Source organism: Lactuca sativa, chromosome 1 (genome assembly GCF_002870075.4).
Source record: "Lactuca sativa cultivar Salinas chromosome 1, Lsat_Salinas_v11, whole genome shotgun sequence".
NCBI lineage: Eukaryota > Viridiplantae > Streptophyta > Magnoliopsida > Asterales > Asteraceae > Lactuca > Lactuca sativa.
Genome location: NC_056623.2, coordinates 87,653,285 through 87,672,922, shown reverse-complemented (window position 1 = coordinate 87,672,922; position 19,638 = coordinate 87,653,285). Strand labels below are relative to the sequence as shown.

The following is a 19,638-nucleotide window of genomic DNA, read 5'->3' as shown; positions in this document are numbered from 1 at the left end:
CTTAAACATGGGTTTTTGGGTTCTTGATTAACTCAGTTTCCCTAAGGTTTCGATCTTTAACCAATACTTTTTCCGCTATGTAGGTGCAAGTACATCATCCCAAGGTAGTCTTAGATGGGGTTATTGAATCCTCTAACAGCATATCCAAATCCTATTTTTTTTCTCACATTCTCCTCCAACGTTATCCCATTTCTACCCCAACCTTAGGAGATATGAATAATATTCATTCAAATACGGAGGAACACTATTCATTTCTCCAAAAATGTGTCTTGGTCTTTGTGAACAAACAAGAGAAAGAGATGGTATTTGTTGCTTCATCTTTGTGTTTTTTTGTTAACCACCTACAATCAAACGAAAGAAAAAGGGGAAAGGATGAGAAATAGACATAGGCAAGAGGTTGCAATTAACATATTGAGGGAGAGAGTGGAGAATGACAAATACAAAGTCTTGCTAAGTGATATGTGCGAGATGTCGAATGCAACGATGTGTCATAATATTTTTATTTTTCAAAAAATGAAAAACATTTAGTCTATCTATATGGCTCCAATTGGACTATCTCATTCCAATCTCTCCTAGTAAACTAATAAATAAAGAGCATATATCTTTTCTTAACAAATCATTTAGTTTAAAGAGCCATAATAATAATAATAAAAAGGACCATTTAAAACCAAATACACAAGTTGGTTAGTTTTAATGGTCTTAACCCTTTCTAAAAAAAATTTAACTTTATAATCTTTTTACATTTTCTATATCGAAAGTAGGCAAAATTAAATAAATGGTCCATGTGGTTTAGTGAAATAGGCACATATACTTATACTTTAAGAAAATGAAAATCCAGGTCCTTATGTTTTCTCGATATTAAGTAAATAGCTCCTTCGACACACGACGTTAAAAGGTACCGTTAATTTTCTATGAAATGAAATTTTAACCATATACTTTTTCATAATTCTTATGTTTGTGTAACGTTCGATTCCAGATATGTTCTTGTTTGGTCCCTTAAGTTTGAAAATATTGCGAAAATGGCCCCTCGTACGTTGGGCGTACGTTTGGTATGCTTAGCGTACATCTGCGTTTGGAGTTGGGGAACTTAACCACTTATGCTGAGCGTACGTGGTGTACGCGGGGCGTACGACAGCCAAGAACAAAACCTAATTTTTAGGGCATGAGCCCTATTTAAACATCATTATGGCCTTTGGACACCTACCTTCATCAACCCCCATTGTTCATTTCGTTCCATTGAAACCCTAGTTCATCCTTTGAGTGTTCTTGAGCTTGGAAGTGATGTTTGTGGCATTTTTGTGTGTATTCAAGAAGAAGGAACTTGGAGACCAAGCATTTATTGAGGTTGAGCTTCTAGATCTAGAGTCTCCATCAACTTTGGGAGCTTTTGACGGTATAAAGTTCTTACATTGATGATTCATTTTGATAGTTAGAGTTTACAGCTTGTTTATGAGCTTTATTTGGTCCCATGGGTTCTCTTTGTGAGTTTGGGAAACTCCAGGAGTTAGAGGTGTTAAATCTCAGTCCATTTGATGTTATAGATGCATAAAAATGTCATCTTGATGGTTGTTATTGGCCCATGCAAGAGTTTATGTCCTTTTTATGAGTATTGTTGGACAAAAATGGATGTTGGATCCTATTAAGACATGTTAAGGTATAAAGTTGCCAACTTTATGTATTAGAACCCCAAAATGGGCGAGATCTGAAAGTTGAATCTAATGGCTGAAAGGATTAAACACTAAATGACTTAAGCAGCCCAATACGTTGAGCGTACCAAGGGGTACGCTACGCGTACTGGTGTGTAGTCGAGTACGCCAAGCGTACGCCTCGCAGAGGCTTTCCTTGGGATTTTAGTCTTCGGTTGGGCTGTAGACTTTTGGGCCTTAGTTAGGTTTTGAGCCTTGGATTGTTTGATGCATGAGTGGGCCTTAGGATTTTGTTAGTAGGCCTTAAGTTGCATGAGTTGGGCCTTGGGGTCCATTATTATGTTATTGGGCCAAGTTTGATTAGGCCCATTATGGGAAGGGTAAAATGGGATTTTATCTTAGGGGTTTGGATTTGGGATTTGGACCCACGGTTATGGTTTATAACCTATTTCTGATTAAGGTGATTTGTTTGTGTTTAGTGTGGGATCTTCCAGTTCGGTAGCCAAGCATGTAGTTATTTATCAGCACACTAAGGTGAGTTTTCTCACTGTATCAATGGGTGGAAGGCACCAAGGCCGATCCATTATTTGTGATGTATAGGATGCTAGCTATATTTGTGATATGTGTATGAAAGACAAAGGTTTGGCCCCTGGCAACTGTATGAAAGACCAGGATATGGCCCCTAGAAACTGTATGAAAGACCAAGATCTGGCCCATAACAGTTGTATGGAAGACTGGGACCTGGCCCATGACAACTGTATGGAAGACCGGGATTTGACCCTCGGTAGAAAATTACTTGTAAGACTATGGTTTGGCCCATAAAACTAACTTATTTATGTTTGGTTTGTGGTACTTGTGGAAATCCACTAAACTTTTGCTTACAATTTATATTTGTGGTTTTAGGTACTTCCGGTATTAAGGGGAAGGGTTCAGCATGATGGCACAACATTCTCCTCACTATTTTCTGCAATTTTTGATATTATACTATGATGATTTGACATTGTTCTTATGTAATGGTTTTGGAACAATGTGATAATTGTAAGTCTTGTTTTAAAATGAAAACTTTTATCGTGGTTTTTGGGCTGTTACAGTTTTATTATTACCTCCTAAACTGCAGGATCATTTATGTAATTTATCATAAGAACTTGAAAAAAAATCAACCATGTTTGAAGATATGTTGTCGGAGTTGGGAAAATAAAAATTAACCCCTTTCAGCATTAATGGTGAGAAACCATCTTTATTCTAAGTTACACTTTCATCTTTAGTTATTGTTTGGAGTTTTATAAGGACCAACGCCAAATCCATTTCCTCTATCACCTGAACCGGTGTCGCCACCAAAAAAGCCGCTACCGAACTTCCGAAATTTCCATAACCATGAGATGTTCTTGAATCATCATTGACACTCCTACTTAATTTAAAGGACATAAAATCAGTTTTGATATAATTACGAGTTCAACTGACGTCGATTGGTATGTGTGTGGGCAGGGGGTGAGGGCGCGGGGGGGGGGGGGGGGGGGAGGGGAAGCTGGGATAGGCAAAGAAAAAGATTCAATTACAATGGATAGTTGAAATGTGGTGGCTGGTGATTCAAACAAGAAAAATGACCTCCTACACACAAGAAAACATATGTGTAAACATAAGATTAAAATCTTTCTAAAAACAAAGAGAAAAAAGGATCACATATAAGGAAAAGAATAAAAGAACCTAAGTTTCGTGGTGACATCAGAAAATGTGGACTGAAATTCATTTTCCTTGAGTGGACATTAGAATATCATAACTTGAATCAACGTACAATGTCTCTAGCATAACAACGACATTTATCTGCAATAGAAAAACAATCTGTGATATTTGAAGAAGAGAACACACCAGGGAAGAAAACCCAAGATTTCTTTGTCGGCGGATTCAAGGGAAATAAATATATCACAAAATTAGTAAATGAAATATAAGTTACATAGATGGTCCCTACAGTTTAAGAGGAAATTAATGATAAATATATGAAATATGAAAAAGAAAAAAAAATGGTAAAATGTCATTTTACAAAAACATAAAAATATTTTTTTATGCCGTGTATTGGAAGGGCCATTTATGTAATATCAACAAATCATAAGGACTGAGTTAGTCTATTTTCTTGAAATAGCACTATATACCTATTTTATCAAACTATCGGGACCATTTATGTAACTTTATCTTGAAATTATTTCATACGTCTAACAGGAATATTTTCAGGACTAAAATGGGGAAAACTTCCGGTGTAAATGACAAGGCATCGTTATAAACCCTAAATTCCTAGAGTTCAAAATTTCAAATGCTTAGAATGAGCAGAAACTGGGTAAAGATTAACCTCCATCAATCAAAGCAACGGTTTTCCTCATTTGCTCGTTTAATTTCTCTAATAGCAAACCCCACTTCATCGAAAGTTTCCCGCCAAAGTTCAGTTTATAACACCTTCAACAAATCCATCAGCACTTCCTCTCCTGATCAATTGGAGGGATTGATCGATTCAAATTTCAATCCCCCAGAAATCAGCTCGCATCCTCAAAGGGATTCTGCAGTCTCGGTCAATTTGGAAGAAGAAGTTGCAATTTTGCAGCGTTCGTTGTCTGTGGAAAAGTTCGAATCCCGTAAGTATTCAGACGCGCATATTATTTGTAAAGCAATTAGAGATAATACCAGGGATTTCGGTGATAAAAACCATAAATTTCTTAGTAAGTTCAGAGAGAAACTGAGTGAATCGCTTGTGATTGATGTGCTAAAATTACTTCAAAATGCTGAATTAGCTGTGAAGTTTTTCATATGGGTAGGTAGACAAATTGGGTATAATCACACATTACCTGTTTACGAAGCTTTATTAGACATAATAGGATGTAACAATGCTGATAGAATACCCGATCATTTTCTTAGGGAAATTAGAGATGATGACGATAAAGAAGTGCTTGGAAAACTCCTTAATGTATTGATTCGTAAGTACTGTCAAAACGGTTCATGGAATTCAGCACTTGAAGAGCTAGCCAGGCTTAAAGATTTTGGTCACAAACCTTCTAGAGTGACCTACAATGCTTTAATTCAAGTATTTCTTGAGGCAAATAAACTTGATTCTGCTAATCTTGTTTACAGTGAAATGGCTGATGCTGGTTATAAAATGGATCCACATACATTAGGTTCTTTTGCATATTCTTTATGTAAATTCGGAAAATGGAGGGAGGCTCTTGATATGATAGATAACGAAAAGTTTGCTCCTGATACTACACTATACACTAGAATGATAGGTGGGTTATGTGAAGGTTCTTCATTCGAAGAGGCTATGGAGTTTTTAAACCGAATGAGATGTGATTCTTGCATCCCTAATGTGTTAACATACAGGACTTTGCTTTGTGGGTGTTTGAATAAAGGAAAATTGGGAAGATGTAAGCGAGTTCTTAGCATGATGATTGCTGAAGGGTGTTACCCGAGTCCTAAAATATATAATTCTCTTGTTCATGCTTATTGTAAATCAGGAGACTTTACTTATGCACATAAGTTACTTAAAGAAACGGGAAAATACGGTGTTCGACCTAATCCTGTAATCTTTAACATATTTATCGGTTCGATTTGTGGAACAAGTGAGATCCCAAGTGTAGATAGGTTAGAATTAGCTGAAATGGCTTATGGTCAAATGCTTGAATGTGGTTTTGTGTTGAATAAAGTCAATGCTAGCAATTATGCTCGATGCCTTTGTGAGGTTGGGAAATTTGAGAAAGCTTATAATGTGATTCGTGAAATGATGACCAAAGGTTTTGTACCTGATGAAAGTACGTATTCGAATGTAATTAGTTTTTTGTGTAATGCTTCCAAATTAGAGAAGGCGTTTTGGTTGTTTAAAGAAATGAAAAAGAATGGGGTTGTTCCAAATGTTCATACTTACACGATTTTGATTGATAGTTTTTGTAAGGCGGGGTTAATTCCTCAGGGTCGAAAATGGTTTGATGAAATGATTACAAATGGTTGTTCTCCAAATGTGGTAACATATACAGTTCTTATACACGCGTATCTTAAAGCTAAAAAGATATCAAATGCCAATGAGTTATTTGAAATGATGATGTCATGTGATTGTTCTCCAAACATTATCACAATCACAGCTCTAATAGATGGTTATTGTAAAGCTGGTGAAGTCGAAAAGGCGTTGCAAATTTACTCAAGAATGAAGGGTATTAAAGAAAAGGAAAATTCTGATTTGGGTTTTCACTTTAGAGGTGAAAAGATCGAAACTTTGGAGCCAAATGTTGTGACATATGGAGCTTTGGTGGATGGGTTGTGTAAAGCAAATAAAGTCAAAGAAGCACGTGAACTTATAAATGTGATGACTTTTGAAGGTTGTGAGCCTAATAATATCGTGTATGATGCACTTATTGATGGGTTACTAAAAAATGGGAAGTTAGAAGAAGCAGAAGAAGTTTATTCAAGAATGTGTGAACAAGGGTACAATCCGAATGTCTTTACTTATGGATCAATGATTGATAAGATGTTTAAAGACAAAAAATTGGATCTTGCTACACGGATTTTATCCAAAATGCTTGAAAATTCATGTCCTCCTAATGTTATAATCTACACAACAATGGTAGATGGATTATGTAAAGTTGGAAAGACAGACGAAGCTTATAAACTCGTGGAGATGATGGAGACAAAAGGGTGTAAACCGAATGTTGTAACTTACACCTCAATGATAGATGGATTTGGAAAAATTGGGAAAGTGGAAAAAAGTCTTGAAATCTTTAAAGAAATGGGGATGAAAAGTTGTGCGCCTAATTATGTCACGTATAGTGTTTTAATCCACCATTGTTGTGCTTTTGGGTTGTTGGATGAAGCTTTAGGGCTCTTGGAGGAGATGAAAATGACGTATTGGCCCATGCATATGGAGAGTTATTGTAAGGTTATTGAAGGGTTTAATCGGGAGTTTTTGATGAATCTTGGGGTTTTGGAGGGTGTAAGTGAGTATGATTCCATTCCGGTTATTCCGGTTTATAAACTTTTGGTTGATGGGTATAGAAAGGCTGGAAAGATAGAAGTGGCTTTGGAATTGGTTAAAGAGATGAGTGAGTTATCTTCCTTTATGGATAAAGATTTGTATTTTTCTTTGATTGAGAGTCTTTCGGTTTCAAATAGGGTTGAGAAAGCTTTTGAGTTATATGGAGATATGATTAGCAAAGGTGGTGTTCCTGAATTGAGTGTTTTTGTTAACCTTGTTAAAGGTCTTGTGAAAGCTAACAGGTGGCAGGAGGCAATTCAACTTTCGCAGAGCTTATGTTACATGGTATGCGTTTAATAGGGGTATTTTAGACATTTCACATGTATACATATTTTTATTTTTCGTTACTATTTTATCCATGTTTCTTTAAAAAGAAATTTATCTTTATGTGAACAGGATATTCAGTGGCTTCCTTATGATGACAAAAAGGAAGAAAAGTAGGTGGCCCACATCGTCCTAGGAGGATCATGTGAGATGTAAAGCAGATACATAGTGGTTTGCTAGGTAGCTGGCAGAAGGGGTCCACATTGGAATTGAAACTTTCACACTGTGTCTGCTGCTGCTGAGACTTTGTTGGTGAATATTGCAGCTGAATCTGCCATTCTTGGTTGGAATCAGAATCGGAATCAGAATCGGAGTCGGAATCGGAATCGGAGTCGGAATTGAAAGATAGCAGTGATTCAGAGGATGAAGAAACTAATAAGGGTACATGCTCTACTATGAAGACAGAAATCCAAGTCTCTAAATGATAAACAGAAAAATGAAAATGACCAAAAAAGAAAGCGACCTAAGATTGTTGAGCTTTCATAGTGGAAATCCCTCAAAGTGACTCAAATATTACTTGTAATATTGTTTCAGTTATAGGGAAATTGGCCTTTATTGGTTTGTTGCAAGGTCATATTGTCCTATTTTTTTTATTTTCTTTTTAGCTATTTACATATACTAATAATTAAAAATTAAAAATATCACCCACCACCCCAAATCGCAAGAAACCACTAATCTAGACAATAAGGGTCTATATGTCCACCCCTTCCCCTCGACGGGCCATTTATCATTCTTTCAAGTTTATTTATCATTCTTTCAAGTTTTCATTTTAATCTCAACACGTTTGATCAACTCAACATCATTCTAACAATAATCACTGGTTTGTTGACTTTTTTGGCTGTGATTGTGGTTGTGGTGTTTGTGATGATGATGATGAAGAGCTGACTTTCAATTTGTATCAATTTTGTTCCTCTTTGAAATGATGGAGTTTAAAATTTGGTAGCTGATAGTCAAATTTATAGTAAGGTCTTTCATCGTGAATTCTAGAGCAAGAAGAGCCATGAAGGATTGTCAAAGCTTGTGAGAAAACTTTGAAAATATTACCGTCAACAAATAAAAGTAGATAAGTAAACATTTGCACCACACCGATAAATGAATAAGGAATGACCGTATTTGCTAGGAATGAAACTAATGGTAGATACATAGTTCGCAAAACGTTGCAACTAAGCACTTTGGAGCTTGTTTTAGGCCGTATAGAGAATTTTTAAAAAAAACAAAAAAAAAAAAACATAATTCAAATGAACAAAATTCCAAAAGCCCAACAGTTGATTCATGTAAAGCATTTCAATAAGATTACTTAGGAGGACCATATTTTTGACATCAAGTTGATGAATTAAACAAGATTTGGACACAACAATGCTAAGGACAGTTCATATAGTTGTTGGTTTAACAACGAAACTAAACGTCTCATTAAAATCAATCTCAGTTTGTTGTGAGTGACCATCGCCAACAAATCGTGCTTTGCAACATTCAAAAGTGTAATTGGATTTCATTTTATAGTAAAAAATCCTCATGGAACATATAACTTGCATGCCCAATATTCGTGGGACAAGGGCCGTGTTTTATTTTCAATTAAAGCATTAAATTCGTCAGTCAAGACATTTTTTCAATGAGGGTCAGAAAATTGCCCTTGTAGAATTTAGAGGAAGGTGAGAAATAGAAGTGGAAGTATTAAGATTGAACAAGGTTTTTAGTTTAGAAATTTCAGGCATGCTACAAATATGAATGATGCGACTTTATGTCGGGATATTAGGAGTTGTGGATTGGGTTGGGTTGTTTGGGTGAGGATAAATTTGGGGTTGTTTGGGCTTTCAATGGGCCAGAGTGTTGGGATGAAAGCGAACTAGTAATAATAGGAGGTGATGAAGAGGTTGTTTGAGTAGTGTAAAGGTAAAACGGAAATGTATTTGGGTGAGAAAACTATAGGATTCATTGAAGGGGGATTAGTTGATGGAAAAGAGAGCTTTGTTTCATCAAAAATCACATGTCACGAGATGATTATTTTCTTGACAATAATATCATATCATTTATAGCCCCGATGGTTTGGGGATTGCTGGGAAATACACATATAGAGCGGGGTTGAAGTTTGTTAATGGGAGTGGAAGGAAGTAGGCAATAACAACGACAATTGTGTACTCGTAGAAGTTGGTAGGAGGGGTTGCGATTGTATAAATTTTGTTTAAGGGAATGGTAGTTTACTAATTTATTGAGAAGAATGTTGAGTAAGTACGATGCCATTTGTAATGCCTAGTGCAAAAAATGAACGGGGACTTTGAAATGTGATAGGAAAGTAAAGAACTTTTGTTTAGTTGAAATATATTTTGGAATATAGACAGACTTTTCTTTAAAATAAAAACTTTAAACTCGTATACTCGAACAAAACATTTTATCTGATTCTAGAGTTTTTTTACTAAATATTTAAATCCATTCAAAGCTTGTTGATGACCTCAGATGAGTGTAAATGATTTTAATAGAAAAAAAAAGACGTTGACACAAAAACCTTTTTACCCAATGTTTTAAAGCTCAGCGGTCGAACCGGTTGGAGTGTAACCTGTGAAGAGTTTGTGAAGAGTTATGACCGATTTTTTTTTGCCTATTCATGACTACTAATGAATTAACCGGGTTTCTCGAGAACTCTTTTGAACCAGTGAACAAGAACCGCTAAAATCCCGGTGGGTTTAAACCAAAAAGTTGGACTTGGACTTGGACTCGAGTCCTTGGGCTTCAAAACTGGACTCTTGACTTGGCCACCAAAACCGATTTGAAGCAAAAGACAATCTCAACTTCATTAGACACTGTCTTCATCTTCAATCTTGATTAGTTCACCACTGGCTTTTTGCTGATTTCGATTTTCCAACACCGATTTTAGAGTTCATAGACCCAATAAATGTTTAATCTTCATTCCCCTACACCGTCTTTCTTGCTGATTTCGAGTCCAGTTAATGACTTCTCATAGCTAATCTTTCATACTCTCTTAGTGTTTTTTTTTCTCTCGCTGAAATAAGACTAGCTCATGTTGTGTTTATGCAAGATGAACTAATTGACCTGAGATCACTCGTCACACTGGGTCAACTAAAAACCAGGTTTTAAAACATTACTTTTACCCTATTAGGCTGAAGGGAGTGCTAACATCTTTAGCATGTTGCCGTATAGGATTTTTTAAGGCCATATAAGATTTTTTTAAGTCATGTAGGATGAAGAGAGTGGTAACAAAAAGATAAAGAGTGGTAGCATCTAATCATGTGTTATTTATATTTTGGAAAAAGAAAAAGAAAAAAAGAACAGAAAAAAAGATTTAACCAATCAGTGACCTTTATCTCCCAATCTCTTTCTCTTTCCTCACGCTAGAAGCCTGACGACTTTGTTTTGGCAAGGACTTTGACACATTTGTAAGGAGTGGATTTAGCACTATTAGCGAGCTGGAGGCGAGCATGGCTAGCGAGCCACTCCCTCCGGCCTTAGAAACCATGTTTTAAAACAGTGCTATTACTACCCTATTATCCAACACAAAAACCCTTTAAAAACTTTGTTATGGACTCTTTTACCGTTTAACATCTCTTGCTTTCATCCGACTCTATTGCTTTTATCCACAATGTATAAACTAAAATTAGTGTTTGGATAAAAAAAAATTGTTTAAAATACCTTGAAAAAAATAAGTTGGTTAACCCCTTTTTTGCCATATTTAGGAATTGCCCAATAAACCTTATTCTAACAAATAGGACGCAAAGTCGCAAACACACAGACGCCTCCCTTCTCACGTTGTCGGCTCCTCAAGCTCTGCCCTGCTCGCCGCAGTATTCCATCGCCCCTGTGAAGCCACCGGCCAGAGACGTAGCACTCCACAACTACAGGTTCGTTCTTCAATTTCTGCTTTCGTTTATCCTTTTTTTTTCCTGCTTTCGTTCTTCCTTTTCTTTTTCCCTGCTTTCTGTTGAAATCGAAATCATTGAGTTCAAGGTTTACCAAATCGGCCAGAGTCCTAGCTCCCCACAACTATAGGTTTGCAGTGTGGCTTATTCATCCCTCTGGTTCGCTTTCATCCCGACCCCTTTGCTGTTTTTAGGTTTGCGATTTAATGCACTTCCAACCTCATATAGCTTTCTGTTCCCGCTTGCGATGTCTAGAAGACTAGAAACTCTTCATATATTAGGTTTCTGTTTTGCCATTTTAGTCATTTATGGTTTTTGCAACGCGAAAAATCATCGAATGGTGATTGTGGGCTGCTTTTCTTCATATATGTTAGGTTAAATTAGCTCTAACACATGCACACTGCTTCTTGTAGTAAGTTTTGGGGAATGAGCATGGGAAGAAGCAGCAGTCAAGCTCTTCTCGACTTGGAAAACAACACTAAAAATTCCTCTTCTAAAGGTATGTTTCCATAATATCAACTTAATTTTCTTATTAACAACCAACATTCTAACAATTTATGTGCAGAATCAGCGCTTCTTGTTTGCAAAAGAGACGATGATGATCTGTTGAAGAAGATAGAAGCTGCAAAAACTAAAGCTAATGCACCTCCTAATTCCAAGCCTACCATTGCAGCTCCTCCTCCTAGCCAAGGTTACTCTTCATCCTTCTGTGTGTTTATACTTTCTATATACTTAATACTTTTACCTTTAATGATCTTCTTATCTTTTCTTTCAGTTATGGGAAAGTTGAAGGACTTTTTAGGAGTCATGGCTGAGTCAAACAAGAAGTTGCAGCTAGATGCTATGGTATGAAACTATGAATTATGAAACTTTCCTTTTCTGTGATTAGAAATCTTACTAAATGTCTACTTTTTGTATACAGAGTTCCAAAAACTATGATATTGAGGCACTCACAGGGGATGAATCAGAATACATCGAAATGGTATGTAAAAAGAAAAAACTAAAAACCAAAAACCATTCTTTACTCTTCACATTCCATTCCTTTGACAGATTCCATTCCATTAATCTCACAGGATCTAATGCTTGGTGTTGCGGATCTTCACACTCCAGAAGCTGTTGCTGCAGCTGAATCTGCTATTCTTGGTAATCAACCAGTCATCTCCCTTGATGCTAGTAGTACCGAATCCGAATCGGAATCGGAATCGGAATCGGAATCGGAATCGGAATCAGAAGATAGCAGTGATGATGATGACGACAGTTGTAGTGATTCCGAGGATGATGACAATCATGAAACTAAAAAGTCAAAATCCAAAACTCTTAATGATAAAAAACCAAAAAACACAACATCTGAAAATGACAAAAAAAGTAAACGACCAAAGATCGTTGAGCTTTCATAGTCAAAATTCAGAATAAAGGCAAGAAAGTGTAATTTGTTGGTTGAATGTTGCTTGTAGCATATGCATGAAATATTTGTTTGGATTTAAATATATTTAATATATTTATATTTTGTGTTTTGAGACGGGTTGAGTTCACTTGTAAACAATCTTTTGTCCATCTTTAAAAAGTAAATGTTTGTTATTGAATGTGCTTTATCAGTCTAGTTTTTTTAACATAATAGCTACAAAATATATAGTTAGCTATCTTAGGATTCTAAAAAATTTAGGCTATGTAACTTTTTCAATTTGAAATTGATAAGCATTATCAATGGGTTTCAAACCATTCAGGATATTTTAACTTTTTAATTATCTTATCTATATGGCTTTGTTGGTCCTTAAATTCAATAAAACTTCATTTTATAACCTAGTTTTATTCATATATTAAGGGTTTTTTATTAGTTAACTTATTTAATTTAATATATAAAATAAATCAAATGTATTTATTTACAAAGAATATATAGTGTAAGAGTAATTGTCAAAACTTTAAAATAAAACAAATAGCAAGTACAATAAAACTCAACCGTCACATAATATTATAACTTCTGAAATTTTTATCATTTGCTATATTTTCTAAAATAAGCAAACAGTTATTTAGTTATATTTTGATGTCAAGTAATGTTTCTTCTAAAAATATGACATGATTGAAAAAAAAAATATAAATAATAAATGATGATTTATTTTTTGTTTTTATAGGCCCTCACAAATTAAACTGATGTCTTTAAAGTTTTGTGCTCTAGGTGGACGCCCATATCACACCACTTTTGGGCCCATGTCGCACCACATTGGGTCGTCCGAAGTCCCTAAGAACCTTTTCAAGAAAAGTGTCAAAAAAAATAAATAAATAAAAGAATGGGGCTTATATATATATATATATATATATATATATATATATATATATATATATATATATATATATATATATATATATATATATATATATATATATAATATGAGAAATTGACTTATTAAGGTAACCATCTTTTTGCTATGTTCACATTTAGGTAACATTTTTTGTATTCTTTTACCCAACTAACTTGTTTCGTCTGTTCACAAATAACCATTATTACCAGCTATCTCCTGTTTTAGCCGCTTACATCAATTTAGCTCACTTAAAAAGCATTACGTGGCCATTACACCCCTTTCTCATTTAATTAGGGTTTGTCGGGTTGCTTTGCTCTAAAAACACATCCCGATTACCACTTTGTGAGAAATCGATACAACAAATTGAAGAATAGGGTTTGGAATTGAAGGTACGAGTTGAATTCGACTGTAACATGGCATCCCAATCATCTACATGTATGTATGTAGCTGTAGATTTTCATTACACGGGAATATTTACAACAAAGTCGTTGGTATACTTAGACCCCGTAAAAATAATTGTTCATGATGTGGATTTTAGTGGATTTACGTATAGAGAATTTCTTTTGTGGCTTATGAAATTAACCAAAGGAGGCTGTGATAATGTTTGCTATTGTATTATAAAGGAAAGTTTGGTTGAGGGTATTAGAAGAATCGACTTATTGGGAGTTTGTGGAATTTATTTATACTCTTAGGAGTGAGTTGGATGTGTACATTGACCACCAAAACGGACCAATTCTTGATTGGGATGATAACAAGATGTTAGCAGATGATAATGTGTATGACTTGGATAAGTTGGATGAAAAAGATGAGAAGGACTCAAAAATTTCTGATAGTATGAAATGTGAACATAAATGTGATGAAGAGGTTTATACTTTTGACAAAACTGTTACAGAAATATTTTTTTAACAAACTTTCAGGTCATATAAGTGATGATGATGATGAAGCCAATAATGGAAAAGATGAGGATGTTGTTTACCCTGTCCATGATGAGAACCAAGAATTGGATCAAATGATGCCGGTTGCAGGTATTGAGTTTTCTGACCCATTAGAATTGAAGCTATGTCTCCCAACTATGCAGTCAAGAATGGGTATGATTTATGGTATGAAAAAAGTGATCATCAAAGGTTATTGGTAAAGTGTTGCAAAGGTAAGAAGAATAAGCAGAATAAAGGTTGTCCCTTTAGGTTGTGGGCAAAGGCGAAACTTTATAAGGGCAAGGGGGGGGGGGGGGCTGTGGCCCCCCTGATTTTTTTAGTTATAAACAGCCTTCATACTTTCATTTTATACATTTTTGGCCCAAAAATATAAAAATTTGGCTGTGCCCCCCCTGCTTAACAATTTTTTTACATATTATATTTCTGCCCCCCCCCCCCCCCCGAAGCAAACGTTGAAGCTCCGACCCTGGTTGTGGGCAACCTGGATGTCCTCTGAAAAGTCATTCCAGGTTAAATCTTTAAATGATAACCATAATTGCTCAAGAGTCTTCAAATTTGGGTCCATTGTTACTTATAAATGGATAGGAAATAATTTCATGAATCAAATACTTCAGAAACAAAGATGAGTATAAGGAAATTGAAAGCTAAAGTCAACAAGAAATTTAATTTGATTGCAAGTGTTGGGCATTGCATAAATGCTAGGAATTATGCATTTCAAGAGATAGAGGGTTCTTTAAAAGAACATTATGCTAAAACATTGAGTATAGAGAAGAGATAAAAAGGACTAACCCTGGATCAATAGTGAAGATGGATGTAGATGTCATGCCTGATGGAACCACTTACTTCTCAAAGTTTTATGCATGTTTAAAGGGTTTGAAGGAAGGATGGATTGAAGGTTATAGGAGGGTAATTGGACTAGATGGTTGCTTCTTAAAGGGCATATGTAGAGGTCAGTTGCTTTCTGTTGTAGGTAGAGATGAAAACAACCATATATACCCTATTGCTTGGGTTGTATTCGCACTGGAAAGTAAAGGAACATGGTAGTGGTTGTTGACCTTTTGATTGATGACATTGGAATGGGAGTTGGGCATGGACTAACACTAATATCAGACCAACACAAAGTAATAAATTTCTTTTTCTTTTCTCTATCTTTGTACTACTTAATTTATTAAAGCTTATGTTTTTTTTTATCTAATGCTAATAAGGATCACTTGAGGATGTGAAGGAAACGGTTCCAACAGCATAGCATAGGCAATATGCTAAGCATATATGTTCTAAATTCATGAAAACATTTAAAGGCCAACAGTTTAGAAAGCTTTTCTGGTATGCTACTACAACTACTACCTAAGCAAATTTTGAGCATCATATGAATGAAATCAATAAATTAGAGCCACTAGCTTATGATCATCTGATGGAAAGGGACCCTAAAACTTGGAATAAAACATTTTTTTTCAAATAGATATGGCTTGTAATGCATATGAAAATGGTGTATCTGATAGTTTTAACTCAATTATTGAAGTTGCCAAGATGAGACCATTAATCACCATGTTAGAAGAAATTTGAATTTATGTGATAGAGAGGATTTGTAAACAGGTTATTGGGACTTAACCATATGTCCTTCCATTAGACTAAATTTGGCCAAGCTTAAGGAACAGCAAAGGTAAGTTCTTTAATATGTATGTCCTTCAACATGTGTGTCCTTATACGTATGCCCTTCATTATGTGTATGTGGGCAAATTTTGGAAAGTTGTACCATCTGGTTATCAACAATTTGAAGTGAGGCTTAGGTATGATGAATATGTTGTAGACCTTGGTAACAGGACTTGAGGATGTAGAAGTTAGCAGTTGACATTATTCCTTTGTGTGCATAGGTATGCTTCCATTTCAAGCCTCAACGGGGATGCAAAGGACTATGTGTCACCATGGTTTACCACAAAAGTGTTCTTAAGATGATATAGGTATAACATTAAGCCACTCAATGGTAGTGATATGTGGCCTCATATAGATTACATCAAGCCATTGCCACTCAAAAGGAGAAGGCTGCCAGGAAGACCACAAACAAAAAGAAAAAGAGATCAGATTGAGAGGGAAAATCAGGGAAGAAAGCATTCAATCAAAAAAAAAATATGGTGATGAGATGCAACATATGTAGGGAAATAGGGCATAATAGAGCCAAATGTCTCCAAAAACCAGCAGAGGAATCATCAAATCCATGTTTGCAGAAAAAGAAACCCAAGAAACATGGTATGTATGGTATATATATATATATATATATATATATATATATATATATATATATATATATATATATATATATATATGTAACATCCCAAAAATCATAAGTAAAAATTTCATTTTTAATTCAACATAGACCCAAAGAACTCCGGGATCACCTCCCGAACAGCCACGGTTACCTGAGTGGCGATCATCTTGCGAATGTCATCATCCATCAAACCTCTCCGGGCCACCAACTCCTGATCCAGAACCTCTCGTGTACACCATACTAAAAATGAACCAAAATATATCAGAAATGCTATAACTCAAACTATTACAATCATCACAGAAAGACTAACCCTCGGGGTTTGTAACTTCCAAGCTACACATACGGGTCTTGTGCTTTTGATAGTATAGGCCCATACTACCTTCCACAACTACCTGTATTTGTCTCAAGGATCGTCACATACCACCTGAATACAAAACCCAATAACTAGGATACACATACATCCTATACTCATGAGACAACCCGCTATTTCGTGTAGCCAAAAAGTTAACAAGAGTAAATAAAAGTCAAACAAGGGCCAAAATATTAGAAACCATTTGATTTAATATTAATTATAAATATTTAATTATGTGTTTTGTTAAAGAAATCAAATAGCCCAATGTCAAAAATGCATTTTCTTTGAAATCCAAGAAGTCTCGCAAGCCATTAGCCTCAGACTGAAAAATAGATTTTCGGTCAAAGCAGCAAACCCTCGCACCGAAAACAGCAAATTCTCGGCCACAAACACCCTTCTGACCGCAAACCATACTTCGTTTTCATGGACCCGAGACCGAAATCTCGCAAATTCTTTCCGTCTACACTGAAAACCCCTAAATTCTATCCTTTGACACACATTTCGAAATGGAGTTGCAATTTTCAATATAAACATCACATCAGTTTTTCTTCCATATTTATACGTGGACCGAAACCATATCCTCATTATCACACCTCTTAACTGAAAACCTCCCTTTTCTCTCAAAAGCTAGACTGAAAACACCATCTTTTCTCTCAAGTATCATCCGAAAACTCTTGGATCTTCATAAGATCTGACCGAAAACACCCCAATCTCCTTGTTTCCACCAAGAACACCAAGCACACTCTTCATATCTTCAAGCAACCGAAAACACTCAAGCAACCGAAAACTCCTATTTTTGAATATTCTAATACTTTTTGTAAGTATTTCTTGCATGATTTGAGTGTTATTTATCACTTAACTTGATACTCTATTAATTTGAGTTCTATATTAGGTATAAATATTATTAGGATATGGAAATTTGTACGGCTTCTAACGTGAGAATCATTACTGCTACACCGTATCCCCACGCGTACACTCGCTTAAGGTGAATTCATATCCCTATGTTTTACCATTTTCAAATGCTTTTAGGGGGAGAATACAAGTCAAACACAAAGTATTTGTGTTAATACTTAAATACGGTTACAAATCATCACAAGATATTAATGTTTTTATAAACTTTGACAAACCATTTTAAACTGTTTTTAGATTACTTAAATTATTGTTTTTATCAAAATATATCCATACATACATACATACATACATACATACATATATATATATATATATATATATATATATATATATATATATATATATATATATATGATTTAACAGGCTTAGTACTAGTGTTTCTGCCTTAACTCTTGTTCCTTGTTTGGTTGTGGACTTAGGATATGAATGCTTGTTCGACTGTCTTTTAAATTAGAATCATACATGCAACATATATATATATATATATATATATATATATATATATATATATATATATATATATATATATATAACTTATTTCAACTACTATTTCTAGCCCTTTTGTATCATGCCGAGCAAAAGGGGTATATTTCATTATCATTTCAGTACGAACATAACAACATGTAAACTATAATAGGTATAGTTTGAAATTAATTCACACTATTTTCTAAGTTCAAAGATACATTAGTTGAATCATTACATAAGTATAAATTACTTTTCACTACAAGTACACTATTCATTTACAAGAACAAGAAAACAAATACACACTATACGTAAACAAGTTAATACTAGAATGTGAACCATTACTTCATGGTACCTGCTAGAGTACATGCTAAAAGTCCTAAATTATAGCCAGAGTCTCCTGGAGGGAGAGCATGAATTTGTGTATAGATCTATACGAGACTAACAATCCACACCTCGACTGTTAGCTATAGTTGGACCGGCAGGTCTAGGGTGACTAATGTCATAACATTCCGACGCCTGAAGAACGTCGTGCAGGCCACTAGTCAGTTCGGTATGGTTATAATATCACTCACATTTAACATTAAATAAATATTTTTGTTTACCAGACAAACATTACTTTAGTGGTTTTATTCTAAATAATAAGACTACCTGTCATTATTTTCCGTAAAGGATGTCGGTACCGCTGTCATTGTCTATGTAGACACGATTGATTTGTATCTGACGTATGTAGGCAGTTATTAAGAGTGGATCCCTGGGGTTCCATCCTGGCATCCTCGATTCCTCTGATGAAATGCTAATATTAAGGATGTTTATATGAAGTACGTCGATGTCGGCATCCGTTTCGCAGCACCCACTCCTTTTACGGGGCCTTGTGATGGTAAGAATCTCCTCCTTAACTTTGCATTTTTCGACATCTTTCTGATCTCCGGTATTCCTCTGGCCAGCGTTGAACTTGGACCTCAAGTCCTTTGCAATTTTCACGAGGTCGCCCGTTAGGTGTTTTTCATCCATTTCCTTCCTCAGAACCGTGCACTCGCCAGTATCGTGGATTTTGCTCTTGTGGTACTCACAAAATTTCCCTTTCTCTTTGTCCACCTTTGGAGTTGTTTTCTTAACTACATGCAACTCAGCCCGATGGCTCCGGAGCTCATCTTTTCCAAAAGGGTGAAATTTGCGAGATGGGGGTCTTGAGTGCCGGTTGTGCTTGTCGTGGCTTCTTTAATGGTGATCTTGGTGATTGGGTCTTACGTGGGAGTTTGCTTCTTTTTGCTTGATATACATGTTTGCGACGACCTTTAGGTTAGCTTCCAGATTTTACTTTTTTTAAACCACAAACAATTAACAATTGCTATATAGTACATACTATAAGCTCCTATCATATCCTTTTTACTTAACTGCCATCATAAATGGAATATGAGCTTGTAAATACCACTCAAGATCATTACAGTTCATTAATATCATAGAAAAAAAGAAACTATGCTTACATGCATAGTATGTGTCTTCCCACTGCTTGTTACACCATATGCAAATACAGTTCCTGCATTTGTAGTCATACATTATCCCTAACAAGTGT

General features: G+C 35.3%; 2 protein-coding genes across 2 annotated transcripts; both read left to right on the top strand.

Moving 5' to 3' along the window:
* Positions 1-3,866: 3,866 nt before the first annotated feature.
* On the top strand, positions 3,867-7,623 carry LOC111896958 (pentatricopeptide repeat-containing protein At1g06710, mitochondrial). The gene is made up of 2 exons (XM_023892934.3): positions 3,867-6,933; positions 7,045-7,623. Exons 1-2 carry the CDS (start codon positions 3,952-3,954, stop codon positions 7,087-7,089), a joined length of 3,027 nt encoding a protein of 1,008 aa, XP_023748702.1. The 5' UTR covers positions 3,867-3,951; the 3' UTR covers positions 7,090-7,623.
* A 3,035-nt stretch (positions 7,624-10,658) lies between these two features.
* On the top strand, positions 10,659-12,424 carry LOC111896988 (histone deacetylase HDT2). The gene is made up of 6 exons (XM_023892964.3): positions 10,659-10,823; positions 11,255-11,340; positions 11,407-11,532; positions 11,617-11,687; positions 11,764-11,823; positions 11,915-12,424. Exons 2-6 carry the CDS (start codon positions 11,268-11,270, stop codon positions 12,236-12,238), a joined length of 654 nt encoding a protein of 217 aa, XP_023748732.1. The 5' UTR covers positions 10,659-10,823; positions 11,255-11,267; the 3' UTR covers positions 12,239-12,424.
* Positions 12,425-19,638: the final 7,214 nt, after the last annotated feature.